The sequence below is a fragment of the Camelus ferus genome, chromosome 20 (assembly GCF_009834535.1).
Source record: "Camelus ferus isolate YT-003-E chromosome 20, BCGSAC_Cfer_1.0, whole genome shotgun sequence".
Classification (NCBI taxonomy): Eukaryota; Metazoa; Chordata; class Mammalia; order Artiodactyla; family Camelidae; genus Camelus; species Camelus ferus.
This window is the reverse complement of record NC_045715.1, coordinates 12,395,763-12,416,268: the sequence shown is the minus strand read 5'-3', so window position 1 is coordinate 12,416,268 and position 20,506 is coordinate 12,395,763. Positions and strand designations below refer to the sequence as shown.

The 20,506-nt window shown below is 41.3% G+C and overlaps 1 protein-coding gene and 1 non-coding gene across 8 annotated transcripts; both read left to right on the top strand.

Moving 5' to 3' along the window:
* Nucleotides 1-111: 111 nt before the first annotated feature.
* On the top strand, nucleotides 112-19,616 carry TPMT (thiopurine S-methyltransferase). 7 transcript variants are annotated; one of them, XM_032462565.1, is made up of 9 exons: nucleotides 112-251; nucleotides 4,774-4,868; nucleotides 6,095-6,187; nucleotides 10,441-10,573; nucleotides 13,935-13,987; nucleotides 14,636-14,713; nucleotides 17,285-17,370; nucleotides 18,419-18,463; nucleotides 18,895-19,615. In XM_032462565.1, exons 2-9 carry the CDS (start codon nucleotides 4,822-4,824, stop codon nucleotides 19,005-19,007), a joined length of 648 nt encoding a protein of 215 aa, XP_032318456.1. In that variant the 5' UTR covers nucleotides 112-251; nucleotides 4,774-4,821; the 3' UTR covers nucleotides 19,008-19,615. The 7 variants fall into 7 exon arrangements, with proteins under 7 accessions (XP_032318456.1, XP_032318454.1, XP_032318451.1 ...); XM_032462563.1 differs by having other exon boundaries at nucleotides 4,774-4,957; nucleotides 14,639-14,713; XM_032462560.1 differs by having other exon boundaries at nucleotides 4,774-4,957.
* Nucleotides 6,680-6,751, top strand: TRNAS-ACU. Its single transcript has one exon. It is a non-coding gene; the product is annotated as a tRNA-Ser (tRNA).
* Nucleotides 19,617-20,506: the final 890 nt, after the last annotated feature.

The window sequence follows — 20,506 nt, the reverse complement described above, 5'->3', positions numbered from 1 at the left end:
TCACGACGTGACCCGGGGTGGGAGGAGCCGGCGGGACCAGGGAGGAGTAGGGTCCCCGCCTTCCCTTTCGCCGCGCTGCTAGCCCCGCCCAGGCTATTTCCGCCGCTGCGCAAGCCCGGGCGCCTGGGGAGGGGGCGGGGCCTGCGCGCCGGGGGAAGGGCAGGGCCGGGGGTGAGGCTGAGCTGGAGACCTAGTACCGGTACCGCCCACCGCAGGGCACAACCAGAGGTAGGCTGCGGACTGCGCACGAGGTAGGCTCCCCCGGGCGCAGAGTGGGTGCGAATGAGCAATGGCACCATTTGCTAGGTGTGAGCCTGTGATCGGATTCCAGAACGGGGCATCCTAACAAAGCTCGGACACGCCAGCAGTCCGCGCCCTGAAGTGAGACTCAGGAAGCAGAATGGGAACGGGGAATAATGAGGTCAGATAGTGAATGACCTTTCTGAGTGCATGATGTGACCTCAAAGCATTGTTGGGTATTCGTGATTTTTAAAAAAAGAAATACTTGCCGGAATAGTGAGGGATACGCTGGGGGTGGGGGTGGGGGGGGCGAGGGGTGCTGTAAATATTCTGTCTTGCTCCGTGGTATTTGCACATGGTGTATGCATACGAAAAATTCACCGAGCCATACTCTTAAACTTCGTGCGCTTCAGGAAAGTTATCCTTAAATTTGTCGAAATTTTAAAATAAATCTAGAGCAAAAACATTTTTTTTGAAAAAGTGAGGAGGAAACCACACTTGGAAGCCCATCCAAGGAGGACTTGGGCGACCAAACTAGTACATCTGCCATTTCTGTGTATGGGTAAGAATGATTGTGAAATTTGCCTTTCTTGATTCTTATAATTTTGCACTTTTATCTTGTTATAGAAACTTGATTTCTACAGAAAAAGGACATGGACAAGTTAGTTATACTTTAAGAAGCTAGAAGAACAGCTAAGGTGTAATTAAGTTATATTCATGATGTTGATTTGTATGTCGTTTGTGTGAGAGAAGTAGAGTTGAACAATTCCGGGTTGCCCTGCATTCGATGGTAAAATTATGCTTCCCTTATGTTTTAAATAGAGAACTGTTTATGAAGGCTCAAATTCAGGTTCCAAAGTTTCTGTGAAAATGGAAATGAGAAAATTGCATCTCTTTTTGCTTTTCTGTACCCAGTGTAGATAGCCTCTGACCTCTCAGAAAACTCTGAGTCACCTTCTGACATCGGCAGGGCCTTGCAAAAACCATTTGTTTAAAAAAAAACTTTGCTGGGAAGTGAATTTGGACTCCAAATTCCAAAGGAGGTGCCTTCACCTTGAATCCTAAGCACACGGAAGCCAAATTTTGCAACAAAGAGAACTTTTTCTTGAATAACTGCTTTTATGTGGGGTTTGCTGTTCTCATGGAGAAATCATTGAATTAACTCCGCAAGAATAACCTGCTGGTGTAATCCAAACTAAATTAGTTTCACTAATGAGTCAAAGGGAGTGCTAGAACTCTTGCGTTGTATTCTCCTTAGTGTTACAAATTTCATGTTGAAAGGACATTTTTCTCATACCTTCAGATGGATTTGCAGTTACGGTCACGTGTCCTTTTTTCTCAGCTCCCTTTGTAAAGAAAATAAGGAACAAAAAACAACGTCGCTCATCCAGTTACACCAAGGGTTAAGTCAGCAATCCCTGCAGAGGGCCGACCCATGCTGTGCCCTGAGGCGATTCAGGACTTCAGAAAATGAGGCTGATGCATTCTGTGTTTTGGATAAATGGCACCTGGATACTTAAGAGGCATGCTTCCAGGAGAATTTCAATGGCCCAAGATTCTTGCATCTTCTCATACACAGAAAAGCACTAACATCATTAACTTCAGGTGTCTGTTCTTTGTGATTAGCAGTAATCTTTTACCAAGATGTATGCTTGACTACATGTTTTTCCCAGTCAAAAAAAAAAAAAACATATATACGAAGCATATATACTTGGAGCAGTTCCTCAGAGTTATTTCCCGAGCTATAGTTCTAAGTAAAGTTTCCGAACAAAATTGAAACTCACAGCTCCTATGTTGTGTGTTTTTCTTTAGGTCAACATCTTTGTGCACATTTTCCCATGCAAAAAAAGAAGCTATAATAAAATTATTGGAAAATACAAACTTGTGGGGTAGCAATCAGATACGGAGTACTTGTGTCTAGTTTTGCTCCCTCCTTCCATTCCACCAAAACAACACCAGGATTTTTAAAGGCATAAACCGCTAGAATAGGGAGGACCGAAGAGAAGATAAAAGCAATAAATTTTTGAAATCTAGAAAGCAGATAGACAAGTAGTAAGGGATTTTGCAGACTTAAGACAGCTAAATTCTAACCCAGCAATGGGGAAAGCCAATGAGCAACTCTTTTTACATTTATAGAATCCCCCAGTGCTCAGGAATTAGCCACACCAGGTACCTCTGGGAGATGGAAGAGTATGGTTGAAACTAAAAGGATTGCTTGGAATTCTGGTTCATGAATGGTTAAATCCCCTGATCCCTTTCTTAAGTCCCTGCAACCAAGTATCTGCCCTTCACCGCACCAGCAGACTTTGCAGGGGTTTAGTCCCTGGAGAAGGGAAAGAGTCTTTGGACTGGGAAGACACAGTTCACAGTTGGGGATGGAAGACCATACTGAAAAATGGAGATTAATTGAACACAGGCACACTGAATGCTGGGGTCCTCTCCCATATTTGTTCTTTTCTTATGTGAGTCTAGAACCATGGTCCCAAGGACCCAAATTTTCAACAGGAATTGGGAGGTCTCTCTATGGAAAGTCTGACCAGTCCAAAGAAAATAAAGATAATAACATTGAGGCTTCCAAATATCTGCTCACATCATCCTACAGTGAGGCTTAGTCAATAAGCCCCACCCACAAACTTAAATTTCTAATCATCTTTCTTGTATTAATTCTTAAATATGAGCAGATAATTAGAATTGCTAGGCATTTGAGGACAGTCACTAGTTTGAAAGATAGAAGATAAAACCAATAGAAGAAGTGACTCAGTGACAGACTATGGAGGTAAATAAGAGAAAATAGCATATTCATTCCATCCATGAAATAAGAACAAAATAATATGAAAAGAGAGCATGAGAAATAGAAAGGAGCTCTCAAGAATTAAAGACTTGAGAGCAGAAAGGAAAAACTAAATGAAAAGGTAGAGAGAAAAAAATAAGGTGGTTTCAGAAAATAAGGCAAAATAATGAAAAATACAAAAAGTATGAGAAATTTACAGCATTAGGTCAAGATGTCCTACAACCAAATAAAAGGAGTCCGAGAAAGAGGGGAAAAAAAAGAGGGACCAAAATCATCATCTGAATAATTCAAGGATTTTTCCAGAATTGAGGGATATGAGGTAACAGATTAAAAGAACTTGGCCAAATGGATGAAAATAGACCCAGAATAAGGCACAGAATTATGAAATTGCAAAAACTGAGAGGCAGAGAAACGCTTTGAGAGAGAGAAAAATATTGGTCCACGTGGAAAATACCAGGATGAGAATGCCTTTAAATTTAAGCAGTAACTCAAAGCTAGAAGATAAGGGACTGATTTCTTCAGAATAATGGGAGAAAATGTTTTCTAATGAAGAATTGTTACCCAGCAAATCTATACATTAAGGATGAGGAATAGCATGAAGACATTTTGTACATGCGAAGTTGCAAAAAACCTTTTCTCCCATGCACCCTTTCTCAGAAAGCTGCTGAAGGTTGTACTTCACCAATACAAGGGTGGTAACCACAAAAAGTGGGGAATATCCAATAAAGGAGGTTGGGGATTCATGAAAAGATAAGAAGGAAGTCTCCAGGATGGTGATTAAGAAAGATCCCAGAAGGCTAGCGATGTACCAGGAGGAGAGTGCATCCAGGTCTGAGGGTTCTCCAAGATGATGATATTGTTAGGAAATCTGATAACCGAAGAGGCTGAGAGTGTACTGATAGGAGATTGAGACAGTTGGGAGAACTTAGAGTTGAATTAGTAATAAATATATAGAAATTTTATAAATGAAAGAGCAAGACAGTTATTACCTGCAGAATAAAAAGCTGTGTGGAAAAGGAAAAATAATCCTAGAATTCTACATGGCTTAGCTGTGAATAGTATTTGCCTAGTCATAGTAATGTGTACTTCAAATATTTATTTAAAATTATGCTATGTCTATATGGAAAGGATACAAAAAATGAGAAGGTGGTGTGTGTGTGTGTGTGTGTGTGCTGGGAAGGTGAAATGCTTACCTTTCTGGATGCTACCTAGAAATCAATTAAGAAGATACGAAATAAGCATGCTAGTTTGAAATATGGAGTTAGATTTCAGGACTCAGCTAAAAAAGTTAAAGACGGTTGCCTCATTGGGAGTGGAGATGGCTGCTTTCATAACTGTTGAACTCTTTGATTTGTGTACATTATAACATTAATTAAAAAAAATAAGTAAACATTAAAAGAAACTTTAAAAATTAGAGTGAGATACCAGGAGAAATTCTAAGCTTACGAAAGTTATGAAGTGTGGAATGCTTTTTTTTATGTGTGTGTGCTTTTTTTTAAAACTTAAACCTTTTTACTCCAATGTTAAGATATAATTCAATTTGTTTAAAAAATCTCTCCTAATGTGTATTATGAGACATGCCTCTCAGACTCACTGAAAAGTAATTTTCTATATGGCTCTTCCTTGGATATTGAAATATTTTTTAAAAAGCCATATTGCTGAGGATAGTAGAGTTTCATGTCATTCATGCATAGATTTGAAATGTCCTTAGAATGACAGCATTGCAAACATTTTCCATTTAGGCACTGGAGGCATTTGCTTGTGAGCCAAAGTTATCTACGGAACTATGGATGGTACAAGAACTGTCCTTGATGTTGAGGAGTACCCGGATACCGAGGTACAGAAAAACCGAGTGCTAACTCTGGAAGAGTGGCAAGAGAAGTGGGTGAACCGCAACATTGCGTTTCATCAAGAAGGAGGGCATCAGTAAGAAATGTTTGCGTTTCTTTGCAGTAAATGTTGGTCTGTAACAGAGAAATTCTCTGTCAGAAACTGACTTTGGAAATAGAAATGATAATATAGGTACCCATTCTTTGACTGATTTTAGGATGCACATTCTTAGTTGTTCACACTTTAGCATCTCTGAAATCAGAATGCATCTGTGGCCTGTCACAGTTTAATTGGCAGTGATGTTTCTTCCCATGGAGTATAAATAATGATGTGACTTAGAATTGATGGTGTCTGAGATTTATGAAATATGAGTTTTTTTAAATCCCCTGTAGCGTCTACGTATTAGTCATGCTTGTTTTTTCTTGCAGCTGATGCTCTAGCTACATTAATGGTTACATCTCTTTATACTGAAAAGTGGTAGTGTTCTAACTTTGCTTTCCAAGAGCATGTGTTCAAATGTTAACGTATTATCTATATGGTGGGAGAAGGGAAGTTGAGAGAAATTAGTAAGCGAGCTAGGATGCTGAGCAATATACTAATAGTAGTAGTAGGCTTCAAAGCAGCAAAAATAAATGATAGGCCAGTGCTGAGTAAAGTGGTTGTGACAGATGTTCCTTCTTCCAGGCAGCCACCTGGATTTCCCAGGGGACGTTGTTACTATTCTTATGTTTGCACACCAAGTGGTAGTTGGGGCATCATCCTAGAACCATTGCATGGGTTATCTCTGTCATTTGGTTGGCCTTAGAAGAGCCACGCCTCTACAGAGGGAATTAACTACAAGGACTGAACTTTTCAGAGCTACTTCTGAGGCCTGAAATACCTATTTCAAGAGCTTTCCATAAAATGAATGTTGAAAAACTCAGTAGGTCCAGATCCACATGCACACACATATAACATTTTCAAAGCATATCAACCAAGGAAAAATAATTTTTTATTTTTAATTACTAATCAGAAAAGCCCCATGTTTGAGTCAGATTAACTACTCACTAGTTACTTAACTTCCGGTTTCTTCATTTGTAAACCAGAGATTTTAATAATTAATGTTGTCTACTTGGTAAAGTTGTTGGGAAATATTAAATGAGACAATGCATGAAAAGTCCTTAGCATTTTAATTGTAGTCCTTTGCTCTGTACCTTGGACTAATTAAAACAAACTTTTTTTTTTTCTCCCCAGGCTGTTAAAGAAGCACTTGGATACTTTTCTTAAAGGCGAGAATGGACTGAGAGTATTTTTTCCCCTTTGTGGAAAAGCAGTTGAGATGAAATGGTATGAGCATCAACATATTTTCTTGTCTTGATGGTAAATACTTTGGGTGACTATTTAATAGGATGTGGGTTAAAAAAATGCCATTCTCAGGAAATGCTCAGGATCTCTATATTTTTAGTAGACTATTACTGATGGGTTCATGGAGGTAATATTCTCAAACCGTAAGACACTGCAGAACCAGGTGCGACCTAGTCCTTCCTGTTCTGAGTTTCTAAGAAAAAGAATTAGTTTAGAACCAATGAGATAGGGGAGAGGGGGATGGGACCAGCCTTCCTTCTTAAATCTCCTTCATCTTTGTGCATGGTTTAGTTTTTGTAGGTGGTTTAGGAAGTTAACTGCGTAAATTTTAGATATTTTAAATAGAGGTGGACAGAAAAATTCAAAATGAATTACATGGGGAGGGTATAGCTCAGTGATAGAGCCCGTGCTTAGCATGTACGAGGTCCTGGGTTCAATCCCCAGTACCTAAATTAAAAAAAAAAAATTAAGGGGGAGGGTATAGCTCAGTGGTAGAGTACATGCTTACTAAGCATGAGATCCTGCATTCAATCCCCAGTGCCTCCATTAAATAAATAAATAAATAAACCTAATCACCCCTCCCCTCCAAAAAGAAAAAAGTAACTAATTACCTCCCCTGCCAAAAAAAAAACCCCAAAAAACAAACAAAAAATGTATTACAACTTTTGGGTAAGACTGCACAGTCCACTGTTCACCCCCACTCTTCCTTCCTTTTGTGAGCACCTACGAGTTTTTGTTTTCATGAGTCATTGTTACAAAACCAGTGGTGATGACAAAAGTATGTCTTGTAATTCTCTGTGAAGAAAATTCACTTTAATTAACAAACCACTATCACTGTGGGTTATCCTACAGTCGCAAAACTGGCCACCAATTTATACAGAATTCTGTTTTAATGATATTGGACAGACGCAGTCCTACCTGCCAAGACATTCATTTTTAAGCTTGAATGTTGAGAACTTTGATCATTAAGCATGAAAGAAAAATGAATAGTATGCATGAACATGACTGGTAAGTGAAAAATATAGTAATAATTTATTAAATATGCTGTGTTCCCTCTAGAAATACAGGTGGCCAGTCCATAGAACGTGCATGCATTTAGGGTTGATTTTTGAGTGAAGATGGTGACATTTTTCCAGCCAGCCCCCTAGGCCCTCGACTTGTAGCTCAGAGCATTTGTGAGTGGCTGCTATGGCTTCAGATTCTAGGGTGGCCATGAAATTGAGAACATTATTTCCTAACCAACTCAATGAACCAGAAGAAAGAGTTCTCTTGGAAACTACCTACAAGGAAAACATTAACTCTATGAACAGATTGTCTTATTGCCGTGCAGTAAGTGGAAACAGTCTAATTCTAGCAGAGGCTCTGAGACGAGATTAGGATATGGTATGATGAAACAGCCAATTAAATGCGGCTGTTAACGATTTAGGGTCTAAAGTCATTTGTAGTAAAAACACCAGAACTAAGCTATTGTAATTGTTATTGTATCATAGGATTTTTCATTTATGTAATGAATTTGTATATTAGGGTCTATAGAAATATCAGATGTGAATAGATAAACTATGAGCTGAAGCCCAAAATGTTTAAGACATTTTCTTAGGTTTTGGGTTTTTTTTTAAGGGCAATATATTCCAATACAATCTAGCCTATGCCAGTCTTTAGTAGGCTGTGCTTCATTTTTTCATTTGTTGAATGGAAATAAAATTTCATGCAGCTGGCTTGGGTAACATATTAAAAAATATTTTCTAACTTCAAAAAAATGTATGGAAAATAAGAAGAAATATTCCCTGTATGTTAACTTACAAATTTCCTAGGAAACATGAAAGGTAAGTTATTAGTATATGTGTTTTAGAATTATAAACAGTTCATGTTCTGACCACACTGGAAGTATGTGTCTTGTGTGGGAAATAAGACCAGTCAGTTCTTCTATACCTCTTGTTTTGAAAATGCTAACTTCATTCTAACTCCACTGCTATGTTAAGGAACAATTTGAGCATGATGTGAATTTCACATTTGCTCATCCATGATTTTGTCTGCAAGAAACATGAGGTGAAAGCAGATAAGAACACCCAGCTGAACTATAAACTGTGTATAAAGAACACCCAGCTGAACTATAAACCGTGTATAAATACACAAAACGCACGCACACACCTCGGACGTCTCCCAGTTACCTCACCCTATGTGCTGTGAGCCACTCCCATCCACAGCTAGTGCTAGAACTTTCTGTGTGATTGTCAATAATCTCTGTCCATTACTTTACAGTAATTCTAAAGCCTCAACCCTTCCAATGCCCAATTCTTTTTTTCTTTCTTTCTTTTTTTTTTTTTTTTGAGGTTGGGGGAAATTAGGTTTATTTATTTGTTTATTTTAAATGGAGGTGCTGGAGATTGAACCTAGGACCTCCTGCATGCTAAGCACAATCTCTACCACTGCACTACACCCTCCCCTCCAATGCCCAGCTCTGTAAGTAAACTTCAGGTCTTTCTCAAGGTGAAGTGCCATGTTGTAGTATTTATATATACTGTAACCATTTAACGTGTAAAACTGTGCACCTATGGCTATTAGGTTCCTGCCTTTTTTCTTTTTAATGTGGCACTAAGTTTTTTTTTCCCCCTTAAGTAACACTTTTAATCTAGTTTATTTCTAAATATTGTTTAATTGTGTATTATTTTTTAAAAAATCCTGATTCACAGAGATAAGTTATGGCAAATGTGTAGCAGCTTTTTTTTTTTTTTTAATTTTTTTGTGGGGGCAGGTAATTAGGTTTATCTATTTATTTATTACTTTTGGTGGAGGTACCAGGTATTGAACCCACAACCTCATGCATGCTAGGCACGCACTCTACCATGAAGCTATACCCTCCCCCCAGCTTTTTTTTAAACATTTTTTTTAAAATAAGGTATAATTGACATGCAACATTATGTTAGTTTCCAGTATACAACATAATGATTCCGTATTTGTATACACATGCATGTATTATTAAATGGTCACTCCAATAAGTAGTTAATCAATACATAGTTATAGAAATGTTTTATGTGTGAAAACTTTAAAAATCTCCTCTATTAGCAACTTTAAAATGTGCAATACAGTGTTACTAACTATAGTCACCAGGTTACACGTTATTATCCCCATGACTAATTTATTTTATAACTGAAAATGTGTACCTTTGACTCCCTTCGCCCATTTCACCCACCGCTCACCCCCAGCCTCTGGCAACCACCAATCTGTTCTCTGTATTTATGAGCTAGTTGGGTTGGGTTTGGTTGGGTTTGGCTTGGTTTTTTTGTTTGTTTTTAGATTCCACATATATGCTTTTTGTCTTTCTCTGTCTGAGTCATTTCATTTAGCATAACGCCCTCAAAGTCCACCCATGTTGTCATAAATGGCAAGATTTCAATTTTGATGGCCAAATAATATCCTATTGGGACAGAATTTTTAATATGTGCCCCAACCGCCATTTTCCCCATAAACCTCGTGATTTTTATTGCACGATTTTGCATAATGCAGTGATTTTTACGAAGACATAGATTGCATTATAGCAGAACTGACTTATGCATTTAATTTGACACAAAATCAATACTGTGCCTGGGTATTTGTGCCACTAATGCTGAAGTCCGAGATGCCAAGACTGACTCCTGTAATATAAAGCTTATAAACCAGGAAAATACCAGTTATTTGACTATGATAATTAACTAAATTTCTGGATAAGGTTTATTGTAAGTAAATTGAAATTAGAAGATGATTGTAGAAATGGGTGCTAATGTTTTAGAGCCGTGTGCTTCAGTACAATAGTTACTAGCCCAAGGTGGCTTTTTAAACTAAATCACGCTAGCCACGTCTCAGGCCCACGTCGTTAGTGGCTGCTGGGCTGGACAGCACAGGTATAGATTCTTCATCATCCCTGAAAGTCTTAATGGACAGAGGTGATTTAGAGAAACTGAAAAGTGTATCTAATTCACAGGATGCTTTTAAATCAGAAACTCTTCTAATCAGATCCATTTGTAGTAAATCCACATTTTAAGGTATAATTTTCCAAACTCGTGACTTCTTTTCCCAAGGTCATATAAATCAGTTTTTCAGAGTTTCAAAAACGTAAGGTTTGAGAATATAGAGAGCTGCTTTCTGTGGATCTGCATGTTCTGTGAAACCCTGTGAAAAATGTATGCTTATTGGGGTATATCCTTTTATTTAGTACTGTACTTGAAATAATTTAAGTGTAATTATGTGATTTTATGCAGGTTTGCAGACCGAGGGCACAGTGTAGTTGGTGTGGAAATCAGTGAACTCGGGATACGGGAATTTTTTACGGAGCAGGATCTTTCTTACTCGGAAGAACCAGTTATGGAAATCCCTGGAGCCAAAGTATTCAAGGTTCGTTTAGATTTTGGTAAATAATTATTTACATACCCCTGCAACAAGGTTTTTCTCAGTGTGAGTTAGTGAGAATACAACGTGAGTGTTAGATGACCCCACTTTATCACCAGATTTGCCTGGACATTATATAGTGTGAGGGGCCAGGACTTAAAAAGATGGTGGTGGAGTGTGTGCTTAGCATGCTCAAGGGCCTGGGTTCATTCCCCAGAACCACCTCTAAAAACAAACAAACAAACAAGCAAACCTTATCACCCCCCCCAAAAGAAATTTAATAAATAAAATATAGAAAGATGGATGAAAGCTGTATGTGAGCAAATATATATGAAAGCCAAGGTCAAAGCTTAACTAGACTCACGTTTTTGGTTTGCGTTTATTTGATTTTTAATTTATAAACAGGCTTGATTTCTAACGTATAAACAGGAGTTTCTGGGAACTTGTGCTACACCCTGCATAAGACATTGAAAAGATAAAGCCACACTCCCTGCCCTAAAGAATCCTTTAGCTTAGGAGAGAAGAGAAACAAAGAGCAGGCTGTCGTACGCGGGGCTAAGTGTAATGATGCAGGGTGTTAAGGGAACAGAGAGGAAAGTTACCAAATCCAGCCTGGGGGAGCTTCCTGACAGATACGTCTGGGACAGGCAGGGAGTCCTGTCCTTGGTCTCAGACGCCCTGAGAAGCTGGTACTTCATCCTGCAATTTCAAGTGGGAACATGAGATGGCCACATTTTCTTATGAGACAAACCACCCTTCTGGCTTCAAGGAAAGTAAAAAAAAAATTTTTTTTAACGGAGGTACTGGAAATTGAACCTAGGACCTTGGGCAGGCTAAGCACACACTCTACCATTGATCTATATTCCACACCCCCAAAAAAAGGGAAGTAAATTCAAAGGGAAGTAACCTCCCGGCAGAGAGACCAGTTAGGAGGCTGTGAGTCGTGGTCCAGGAAAGAGATTTTGAAGGACTGCAGTAGGGGCACTTGGAGGAACAGGTGTGTTAAAGTGATTTTGAGGATGTCAGACTGGGAGGATTTCGTGATGAATAGGGTGGGAGTCAGGGGGTGATGAGTTCACATTTCCAGCTCAGATTCCTGGTTGGATGGCAGAGAATAAAGGAGAAGCAAGTTGAAGAGCAGAGAAAATGAGTTTTGTTCCGGGGGTGGTGAGTTTCAGAGACCTGAGGAATGGCGAAGGTGTAATCAGCAAATGTCTCTGAAGCACAGGGCAGCGTTTGGGCTGGAAATGATAAGATTTGGGAGTTGTCTTCATCTGTGACCACCAGAATGATCCAGTGCAACTGCTTCAGCAGCCTGGGGTAACAATGTGGAAATAAACAAAGACCATCCAGAAGAGAACATGTTTATTCAGAGTTGGCCAATTGCATTTGGCAGAGGCTCATAGACAGGCGGGGGTGGAAATGCTTTCGAGTGAAAAACGCTGATTGGAGGCTGTTGGCTGACTAGAAGCTGTGTCCTTTGTGATTGGTGTGGGAAGTGTATTTGGCTTTGAGTTGGAAGGGGATGGGGTGAGGGGTGGTAAAAATCAGGGGGGCTCGTGGTCACTGATCAAGTTCTGCAAGGTTGTGGTTTGGCTTCTCGGGCTGGTTACTGCACAGGTTTTGGGTCCAAGGTCCCTAGTCAGACATGTTCTGGCCACTGTTGGTCTGTGTATGTAGTCTTCACAAAGTACTCTCTTTTCTAAATATTAAAATTAATTGATCAGTTCAGTAGGAGGCTTGATGGTACTTTATTTTACAGCTCCCTCCCACTCCATTCTTAGGTCACCTAAGAATCCCAGTGTTTCACTCAGTCCATAGAGGCTAGTCCTGCTTCCAGACCCCTTGGAGTAATGGTTCTCAGCCCCAGCGGCACATTTCAAACTATCTGTGCATCTTTCAAAATTCCCAGTGCTGAGGCCTCGCCCTGGGCAAATTAAATCAGAATCTCTAGGGGTGGGGCCCAGCATCAGGTCTATTTAAAACTCCCCAGTGATTCCAATCTGCAGCCAAAGTTAAGATTCACAGGCTGTTGCTCCTGCCTCCAAGCCCCCCACTTCTCTCCGGGCTGACCCCCACCGTGCTCCCAGACTGGGCAGTGAAGACCTGCCCTCCTCTATGTGTGACCTCTGTTGGTGCCTCATTTCAGAATAAAATCCAACAATTTCACGTCCTGATGCACCTTTCCTACCCTGCCCTCCCCCCATCCCCACCGCCCAGACTTCTCACCGCCCAGACTTCTCATCGCCCTGGATTGTGCCCTCAGCGCACCCCCCCCCCCGCCCCCGTCACAGTTCCGCCTCCTGGTCTGTCTTTCCTGGTGCTCAGGCCTTTCTCTGCCCTGTCCACTCTGTTCCCACGGTTCTGGGCACACAACCAGAACAGTACAACCCATTCCGTGCCGTAGTGTTTCTTGGTACCCCGGCCTCTGCTCCACCAGGCTGTCCTCAGTGGAGTCAGAGACTCTGTCAAATTCACTTTCAAAACAACAAGGACCTACTGCAGAGCACAGGGAACTATATTCAGTATCTTGTAATAACCTATAATGAAAAGAATAGGAAAAAAAAAATATATGTATAACTGAATCACGTTGCTGTACACCAGAAACTAAAACAACATTGTAAGTCAACTATATTTCAATTAAAAAAAATTCGCTTCCACTGTCCAGAACTGGGGTGGTCCTGCCAGGATGTGTGCAGGAAATAAATACTCATTAGCCAATGAGACTAGTACAACTTCACTTTCCACAAGAAACTTTGAAAACGTCTGTGCTTTCTCACTCAGCCTGCCTGGTAATTGATTGATCTATGTGCTTGTCTTTAGCAGAGTCAAAATTTCAGGATTCTGCTAAAGTAAACATTGCTAAAATTGAACAAGCTCCAAAGTGAATAATAGCTAACTGATCTTCAGGGTTAACTTCCCTGTGATTTTCCTCTTTGAGTTGATCCAAAAGAACCCCATACAGGTGTTTCATTTTAAGAGTGCCATTAAAAATTATTTTCAGTAAAATTTTATCTTCAGTTAAAAAAAAATTTGCAAAGGTTGCCAGGTGCAGGAAGTGAGGAGGGCAAAGATGGAGAGGAATTCATTAAAATGATTATAATCACTGTGTTCAGATGGTGGCATGCAGATTTTTTCTTTATTTTGTAAATTCTCTGTAATAAGGTCCATATTTATCTTATAATTAAAAAAATTAAAATAAGATGTGTAAACAATTATTTGCAGTGAAATTACATCCTTTATGTTTAATTACACATTCCTTCTCTACCACCTATGCTCTGCTTTGCCCCTCTTTTTTCTTTTTCCTTGACTATTCAAATATCTCCTAACTAAGTAGAATTTTTCTGTCTTGACTTTTTCATTGCAGAGTTCCTCGGGGAACATTTCATTGTATTGTTGCAGTATTTTTGATCTTCCCAGGTAGGACTGAAGTCTCCCTCTGCACTTCTGGAAACTTAAGTGTGTGCTGGGCACTGCTGGGTGGGTGGAGGAGGGGCTTTTTAATCACTCCTGCCCCCTTGCACCCACAAAACACCGATATGAATCTCTGTTCTGCAGTTATTTTTTTACTATAGTGTACATGTCTGCACACTTGATAATCTTTGCCCTTGGGTGGCTTCTAAGCTCTGGAAAACATTATTCTGACCCTAGGCAGGTAGGAAAAAGGAAGAGAAAACAAGAAAGTGTCTTCCACTTCACGCCTGACTCTGTAACAGAAATGAGTTTCAGGATGCGGAGGGAGGTGAGACCCCATCTCCTGAAAGTCCCTGATATTCCCAGGGGCTGAGCACAGAGTTGTCATAAACTGTCACTTGTTCCTGGTGTGTGTTCCCAAGTCCCAGCAGAAGGGGGAGCTGCTGCCACCAGCTCCTAGAACTACGAGGGGATGGACAGCAACTCACACCCCGACAGCACATCCCTATAGCCTCTGGGGAAAAGCGGGTGTGAGGTCCCAGTCCCGTAACAGCTGGCAAGGTACCAGCGTGCGCCGTGCAGAACGCTGTTAGTCTTGTTAAAGTTTCGATTTTTCTTACATAAACTGTTGTATTTTTTTCTTTTTCTTTCCGGTAGAGCAAATATTGGCAAATTTGACAGGATCTGGGATAGAGGAGCATTAGTTGCTATTAATCCCGGTGATCGCAAACGGTTAGTGATTCGATTTCTTTAATTACATTGTTTTTTTCCCTTTTTAAAATGCTTTCTTAATTTAGTATACTGTACTTTTCCTGGTTTCCAGAAAGTTACTAGACTTTTACTAGTTTGAAATGGCTTATTGCATCTGGAATTAGAAGACCTATGTCCAGGAGCATCCGGCTCTAAAGGGTGTAGGACGCTTTTCCCACCCACTGAGGATGTTCCTCCTCTTTATCTGGGTTGGTCTCTGCGTGGGCTTCGGCTGCGTGCCTCAAATCCCCGAGGCCGTGGGGAGCAAACCAGAAGTCACAAGGCTCAGTCTCCAGACCATGCACCTGGTGTCTGGTTGTTTCCCCCCCATCTGGCATAATTCTTACAGATAATAATGCGATCGACCATAATAATAAATAGAAATAGAAATTTGTAGCACATAGTAGGAGCTTAATCAATATTTGTTGAGTAAATAAGTGAAAACAAACTGGACTCGGAGCAAGGGAGATACCCTGTTTTCTGCAGCCCCCATCGCCGCCTCTGTCCTAGAAGTGAGGACCATCTAAGTGGCCTCTGACCTGTTTGATTCATGGTTAACAGAACAGTGAGGCTCCATCTGGAACTCTTAGAGAATCTAGTTCTGGTTTGGCCACAGACCAAGTGTCTTCCCTAGTCCCCCATTGTCACTCTTTCCTCCCCTCCCAGCCTCGTGTGTGTGTGTGTGTGAGTGTGTGTGTGTGTTCACAGCCCCAAGTGTGCCTGAGAACATTGGCCCTTGTCTCCAGAAAAGCTGCTTACTTCAAGCTGTTAGAAAGATAAATGACTTTATCTCAGCACTTACGGAACTTCATGCTTTCTCCCAGTTCTCCATCAGTACTCACGTCGTCCTTCTGCTCAGACTGCACGTGGGGAAGAACGGATGTGTTTTCTGCTGTGACTCTCAGGTCTCTTGCCTGACATTAATCATACCTCTCATTTTTCTGAATTTTTTGAAACTGGTTGAGAGAGAAAGTCTGCATTCCACGAGGAGTGATGCCTGTTAGTCCTGACAAACCCACCTGACTGATCACTTTTGTCGGGACAGCATGTTGCTCCTTTCTGCTTCTTAAGAACAAGAGGAAGTGAAGAAGTAAAGGTTTCTGCTCAAAAGTTTGTGAAGGGCTTGTTCTTTCGCTTGCAAGGAAGAGCAGCCTGTTCACGCCAGCTCAAGTTTTAGGGGAGTTCATGTTGAAGATGCTAAAGGAGCAACGGTCGCTGCCCCAAGTGCTTACTGTGTACCAGGCAGGGTTTCTAAGCACTTTATGTGTGTAAACTCATTGAATTCTTACGACCACCTGTGAGTTGGTTACTAATCTCATCCCCATTTTACAGGCGAGGAGACTGAGGCACAGAGGGCTTAAGAATTTGTTGAGCTTATGTAGCCAGTAAGTAGAGGAGCTGGAGTTTGAGCTTGGGGGGCTTGTAGAGTCTGTACCCCTAACCCCATGCTACACAGAGCCCCTGACTTCTCACAGGGCTCTGGACAGGGGTCAGGGTACAGCCGGGCATACCCCGTGTGCTGAGAACCAAGGCTCCTCACTCTGAGCTGTGCAGCCTGTCCATCTCTGTATGTCTGTCTGTCACAGCCTCTCTTCCTCCCTGTGTGCTTCTCCTTTGTCCTACCTGACCCCTTGGCTTCCTTCTCTAACCTCACTCCTGCTCCCACTCATCTGACTGACAGCCCTCAGCCTCCTCAGCTCCGACCACCACAGTGCACAAAAACTCTGGCTTTCGGTACAATGACACGGTTACCTAGCAACCCCTCTTTGCATCTCTTACCTCCATTTCCCAGTGGAGGCATCTGGTTGGTCAAGCTCATCATTCTGTACTGGGCCCTGGCCTGGCTCCAGATCAGTCTGCCAATGGGCTCTGTTAGGGCATAGTCCCCACCCTGACATGGCTGTGAGGTGGTATCACCTGCTCCCCAGGACACCCCCTCCCAAGGACCGTTGCCGTAGCACTCAGGGTCTCTGCTTACTGGCAGAACTTTAATTTCATAGTGCCTTGAATTTTGGCCTGTTCGTTAGTGTTCTCTCTCCCCAGCTAAACAAAGAAAGAGATTGTGTTTTGACCTCTCACCCAAGGCCCTGGAGATGACCCAGGCACCCAGGATGTTTGTTACACCACAGTGTCCCAGGCCCCCCAGCCACCCTCCTGCGTCAGTCTCGGGGTGCATGAAGCGCAGGCATCTTGTCTTCCAGCAGGTGCCCATGTAATCTTGGCACCAGCCCGGTCTGGGAACCACTGCCCCAGAGCTGGGAGAGCCTCCGGGGACCACAGCCAGCTGGAAAGAGCCTCTGCTCCGCTGGGTGTGACGTCTTCTGGTCTGATGGGCGCTCACTGTTTCCCAGCTCAGGCGAGTGACAGCACTGCTGAGCCCATTTCTGGCTCTTTGGAATGAGAGTCGACTTTGTATGATCATTAGGGGAATTAAAGTCAGTAATAGAGACAAAAGGAAATGCTGGCTCCCCCCGCCTCCCACCTGCCTCTCATGCCCTGCAGGCCTTGACTTTGTAGAGAAATCTAACCCGGGCCTTTGTGTGTTCTTTCCAGCTATGCAGATATAATGCTATCGCTAACGAGAACTGGGTTCCAGTACCTCTTGTCTGTTTTTTCTTACGATCCAACTAAACACGCAGGTAAAGTTGTTTGATTGTTCTTTAGTTCCCTCATTTCCTGATTTAATTCTATGACATGGGCAGCATTAGTTTCTCCTGATTTATCTCATGTGACACATACGACATGAAATCCATGTCATCCATGGTGGGGGGATGTCTGGGGCAGGTGCCTACAGACACGCACGAACACATCCTCGTAAGAGGACGGGGTGAAACCTGGACGTGGGGAGGCCGGCGCTGTGCCGGAGAATCTGTAAACTGTTACTTAATTTCTGAAATTGCACACAATCCGTTGCATTTTTCAAATAACTATCTTTGTTTTGAATGTAAAAGTGATGTTTTCTTCTGGATTCACTTGGATGTGTTTTAACACTAAAGCCTCACCTTTAAGTCATGGCTTTACAGGAAGAAGGGAAAACCAAATCCATAGACTTTTAATTGGCAAAAATCCCCTTTCTGCTTTCTCACTGAGCTTTTTGTAAAGTGGCTTGTTTTATAAATATTTATAGATGTCAGTAAAAGTTTTTTTTCTGTTTGAATAAAGCAGGTCTTGAAAACTCCTTCAAAGATGAGACCTAGTGTCCATGATTAAGTCTGGGACCATCAGATGGAAACAGAAAATACTGGAGACAGATGTCAGCTCCGCTGACATGATACATTCCCTTTCTGAGCGGCAGGGCTAAGGAAGGGCCTGAGGGGAGAAGACACAGTGGAGGCTCAGAACAGCCTCTCGGAAGGGGCAGAACTGTTCCGCTTAAAGTAAATGGCAGTGAACTCCACTCATATTTCCCTGCTCCCGAGCCCCAGGCTGACTCAACCGTCTCACCTAAGCTGGAGATGGGCACCTGCCATTACCATCCCCTCCGTAAGCCAGTCTTTGGTATAAGATACGCAAAAGAAAAAGCAAAAGAACCTGTCATAGCCTCGCCTATTTGGATAACTAAATTGTGTATGGAGTGAGTGTACCCAAGTCATTGGAAATAAGCTGAGAACTGAGCCCTGAGAATTTCTTTCTCTTTAGAGTTAGATCTATAGGATTTATTCGTCATTATGTTTCTGTTTTACTTAGGTCCACCATTTTATGTTCCGGATGCTGAAATTAAAAAATTGTTTGGTAAGTTCCAGATGTGTGCTGTAACTTTTTAAATAAAGTCAACAGTTAACTGTTTTGAGCTGCTAGCAGACTATCACTATCTCAAAGTATATAAAATATAAAAGCCAGAAACCATTTTATTGGAGGCTATTTTATCCAAAAAAGGGACCCATCTCCACACTATGCCTTTTGAGCTAAGTGGTATGTTTATGTGAAAGACATTTGAATTCTTCTAGAGAGATGGTAAGTTTATTTTTAGCTCTTAGGAGTTCTAAGTGATACCAACAATTCAGAATTCAGAAAAGTTACCCGTGGTATTGTCCCAGTTTCATTAAAAAGAACAGAAGAATCTTCAGTGCACACTGTTTTTGAAATCATTTGACGTGCTTTTAGAAGAACTGCTTGCATTCTTCATAAAGTTTTAGCTTGTTACGTTTTCTTTTTTGTTTCAGGTTCAATGTGCAACATCCATTGTCTGGAGAAGGTGGATGCTTTTGAAGAACGACATAAAAGCTGGGGAATTGACTGCATTATTGAAAAGCTATATCTATTTACAGAAAAGTGAATGAGACGTAAATAGAAGCAAGTCATATCAACATGTTTTTGAGCAACTGGAAATTGTGCTAAGGCACGAAAATGTAATGGATGACTTTTGGGGAAAAAATTGTTCACAAATCATATCACAGATCTTTGCTCAAAAATGCATATAACTTTTTAGGGAAAAAAATAAAACCATACTTTGGAAAGGAGAGTTTGATTGGGGGTGAAAGATTATCCCTGTATGTCTTACTTACAGATTGCAAGAATTTTTACAATCAGCATGTAATACGTGTATAATTAAAAAAAAAAGTAATGTAATACATATAACTTAAAGAAATATAATAGACATAGAAAAATTGGCATTCTTTATGAAATTTAGAACCATTGAGGAAATGTAACACTTTAACAGGGTTCAAGGTAAAAGACAGTGATCCAAGACATTATATAAAACATTAACTTTTACTATAAACCCTCAAATTGTGCTTAATTCTAGCACCCATTTTCACACTTTTCCTCCTTATCTAATTTTATATGTGACAATGAAAAAACAGATTTTAAAATTATTGAAATTAACCAATCTATATGGAACAAAATATTTTTCCCAAACTGTAAAAATAAATCTTTTAAAAGTTTTTTTTCTGAGTTTGGCAGTTTTTTCCTCTTAATTTAATCTTGTTTAAATGATAAAGTCTTTATGTAGTGCAGCGTTCTTAGGGCTGGATTCATGTCTGTTTATTTATGAATGTTTAGATTCAAAACTTCTGTTTTTCATTAACAATCACATTTTGTTAAATCAGACGTTCCCCTCTCGCCTGATACCAAAATGATTTAGATTGTTTAGCACATGTTAATAGGGCAGTATGTATTATAAAAATTCAGTTACTCAAATGTGTGTGTGGGAACTTGAGAAACCTTGAAATCTCCAGATTCTTATTTCCTGCCATGTATCTCCAGCTCATTTTTCTGTTGGTGCTCAAAACATTCAAGCCCACACTGCCATCCCCTCCTCACCAAATCCCTCACCCCTGAAGCCAAGCACGTGGGGCACGAGTCACGGAATTGGGGGTCAGAGCGGGTGCTGGAAGACCGGATGCCCTTGGGGGAGAGCAGAGCTGGAGAGGGCGCAGAGGGTCAGAGTCCAAAGAACCGCACTGCTGATGGAGAGCCGCCTGTTGAGGTGCTGACCTGAAACTCAAAACGTGACCAACCCAAGAGGGATTCAGGTTGGCAATGGTAGCAGGTTTTTGCTCCTGTGAGCTCACCAGCCCCACGGTAAAGTGCCCACTGTCTTTGCTCTCTGTTAAAAGGTTGTATGTCTGCGCCCAGATTGAGTTGCTTCTATTCTATTCAACTTGCTCCTCTTCCCTCCTCTCCCATCTCATTCTGGGATTCCTTCTCAACTGTGTGTATGCAGCATGTCTTCCCCAACTTGCCAAACCAGCAGCCCACCTGCCCAAGAACCAACTCCCTCCCCAGACCCCTCAGCCTGGGGCCCTGTGCTCCCTCTTCTCTGCTGGGACCACC

Excerpts from the sequence above, each read along its gene's own strand:
- TPMT (XM_032462562.1), top strand. The coding sequence starts at position 4,818 with ATGGATGGTACAAGAACTGTCCTTGATGTTGAGGAGTACCCGGATACC. Across the intron at positions 4,958-6,094 it reads CATCAAGAAGGAGGGCATCA|GCTGTTAAAGAAGCACTTGG; the intron begins GTAAGAAATGTT and ends TTTTCTCCCCAG. Across the intron at positions 6,188-10,440 it reads AAAGCAGTTGAGATGAAATG|GTTTGCAGACCGAGGGCACA; the intron begins GTATGAGCATCA and ends GATTTTATGCAG.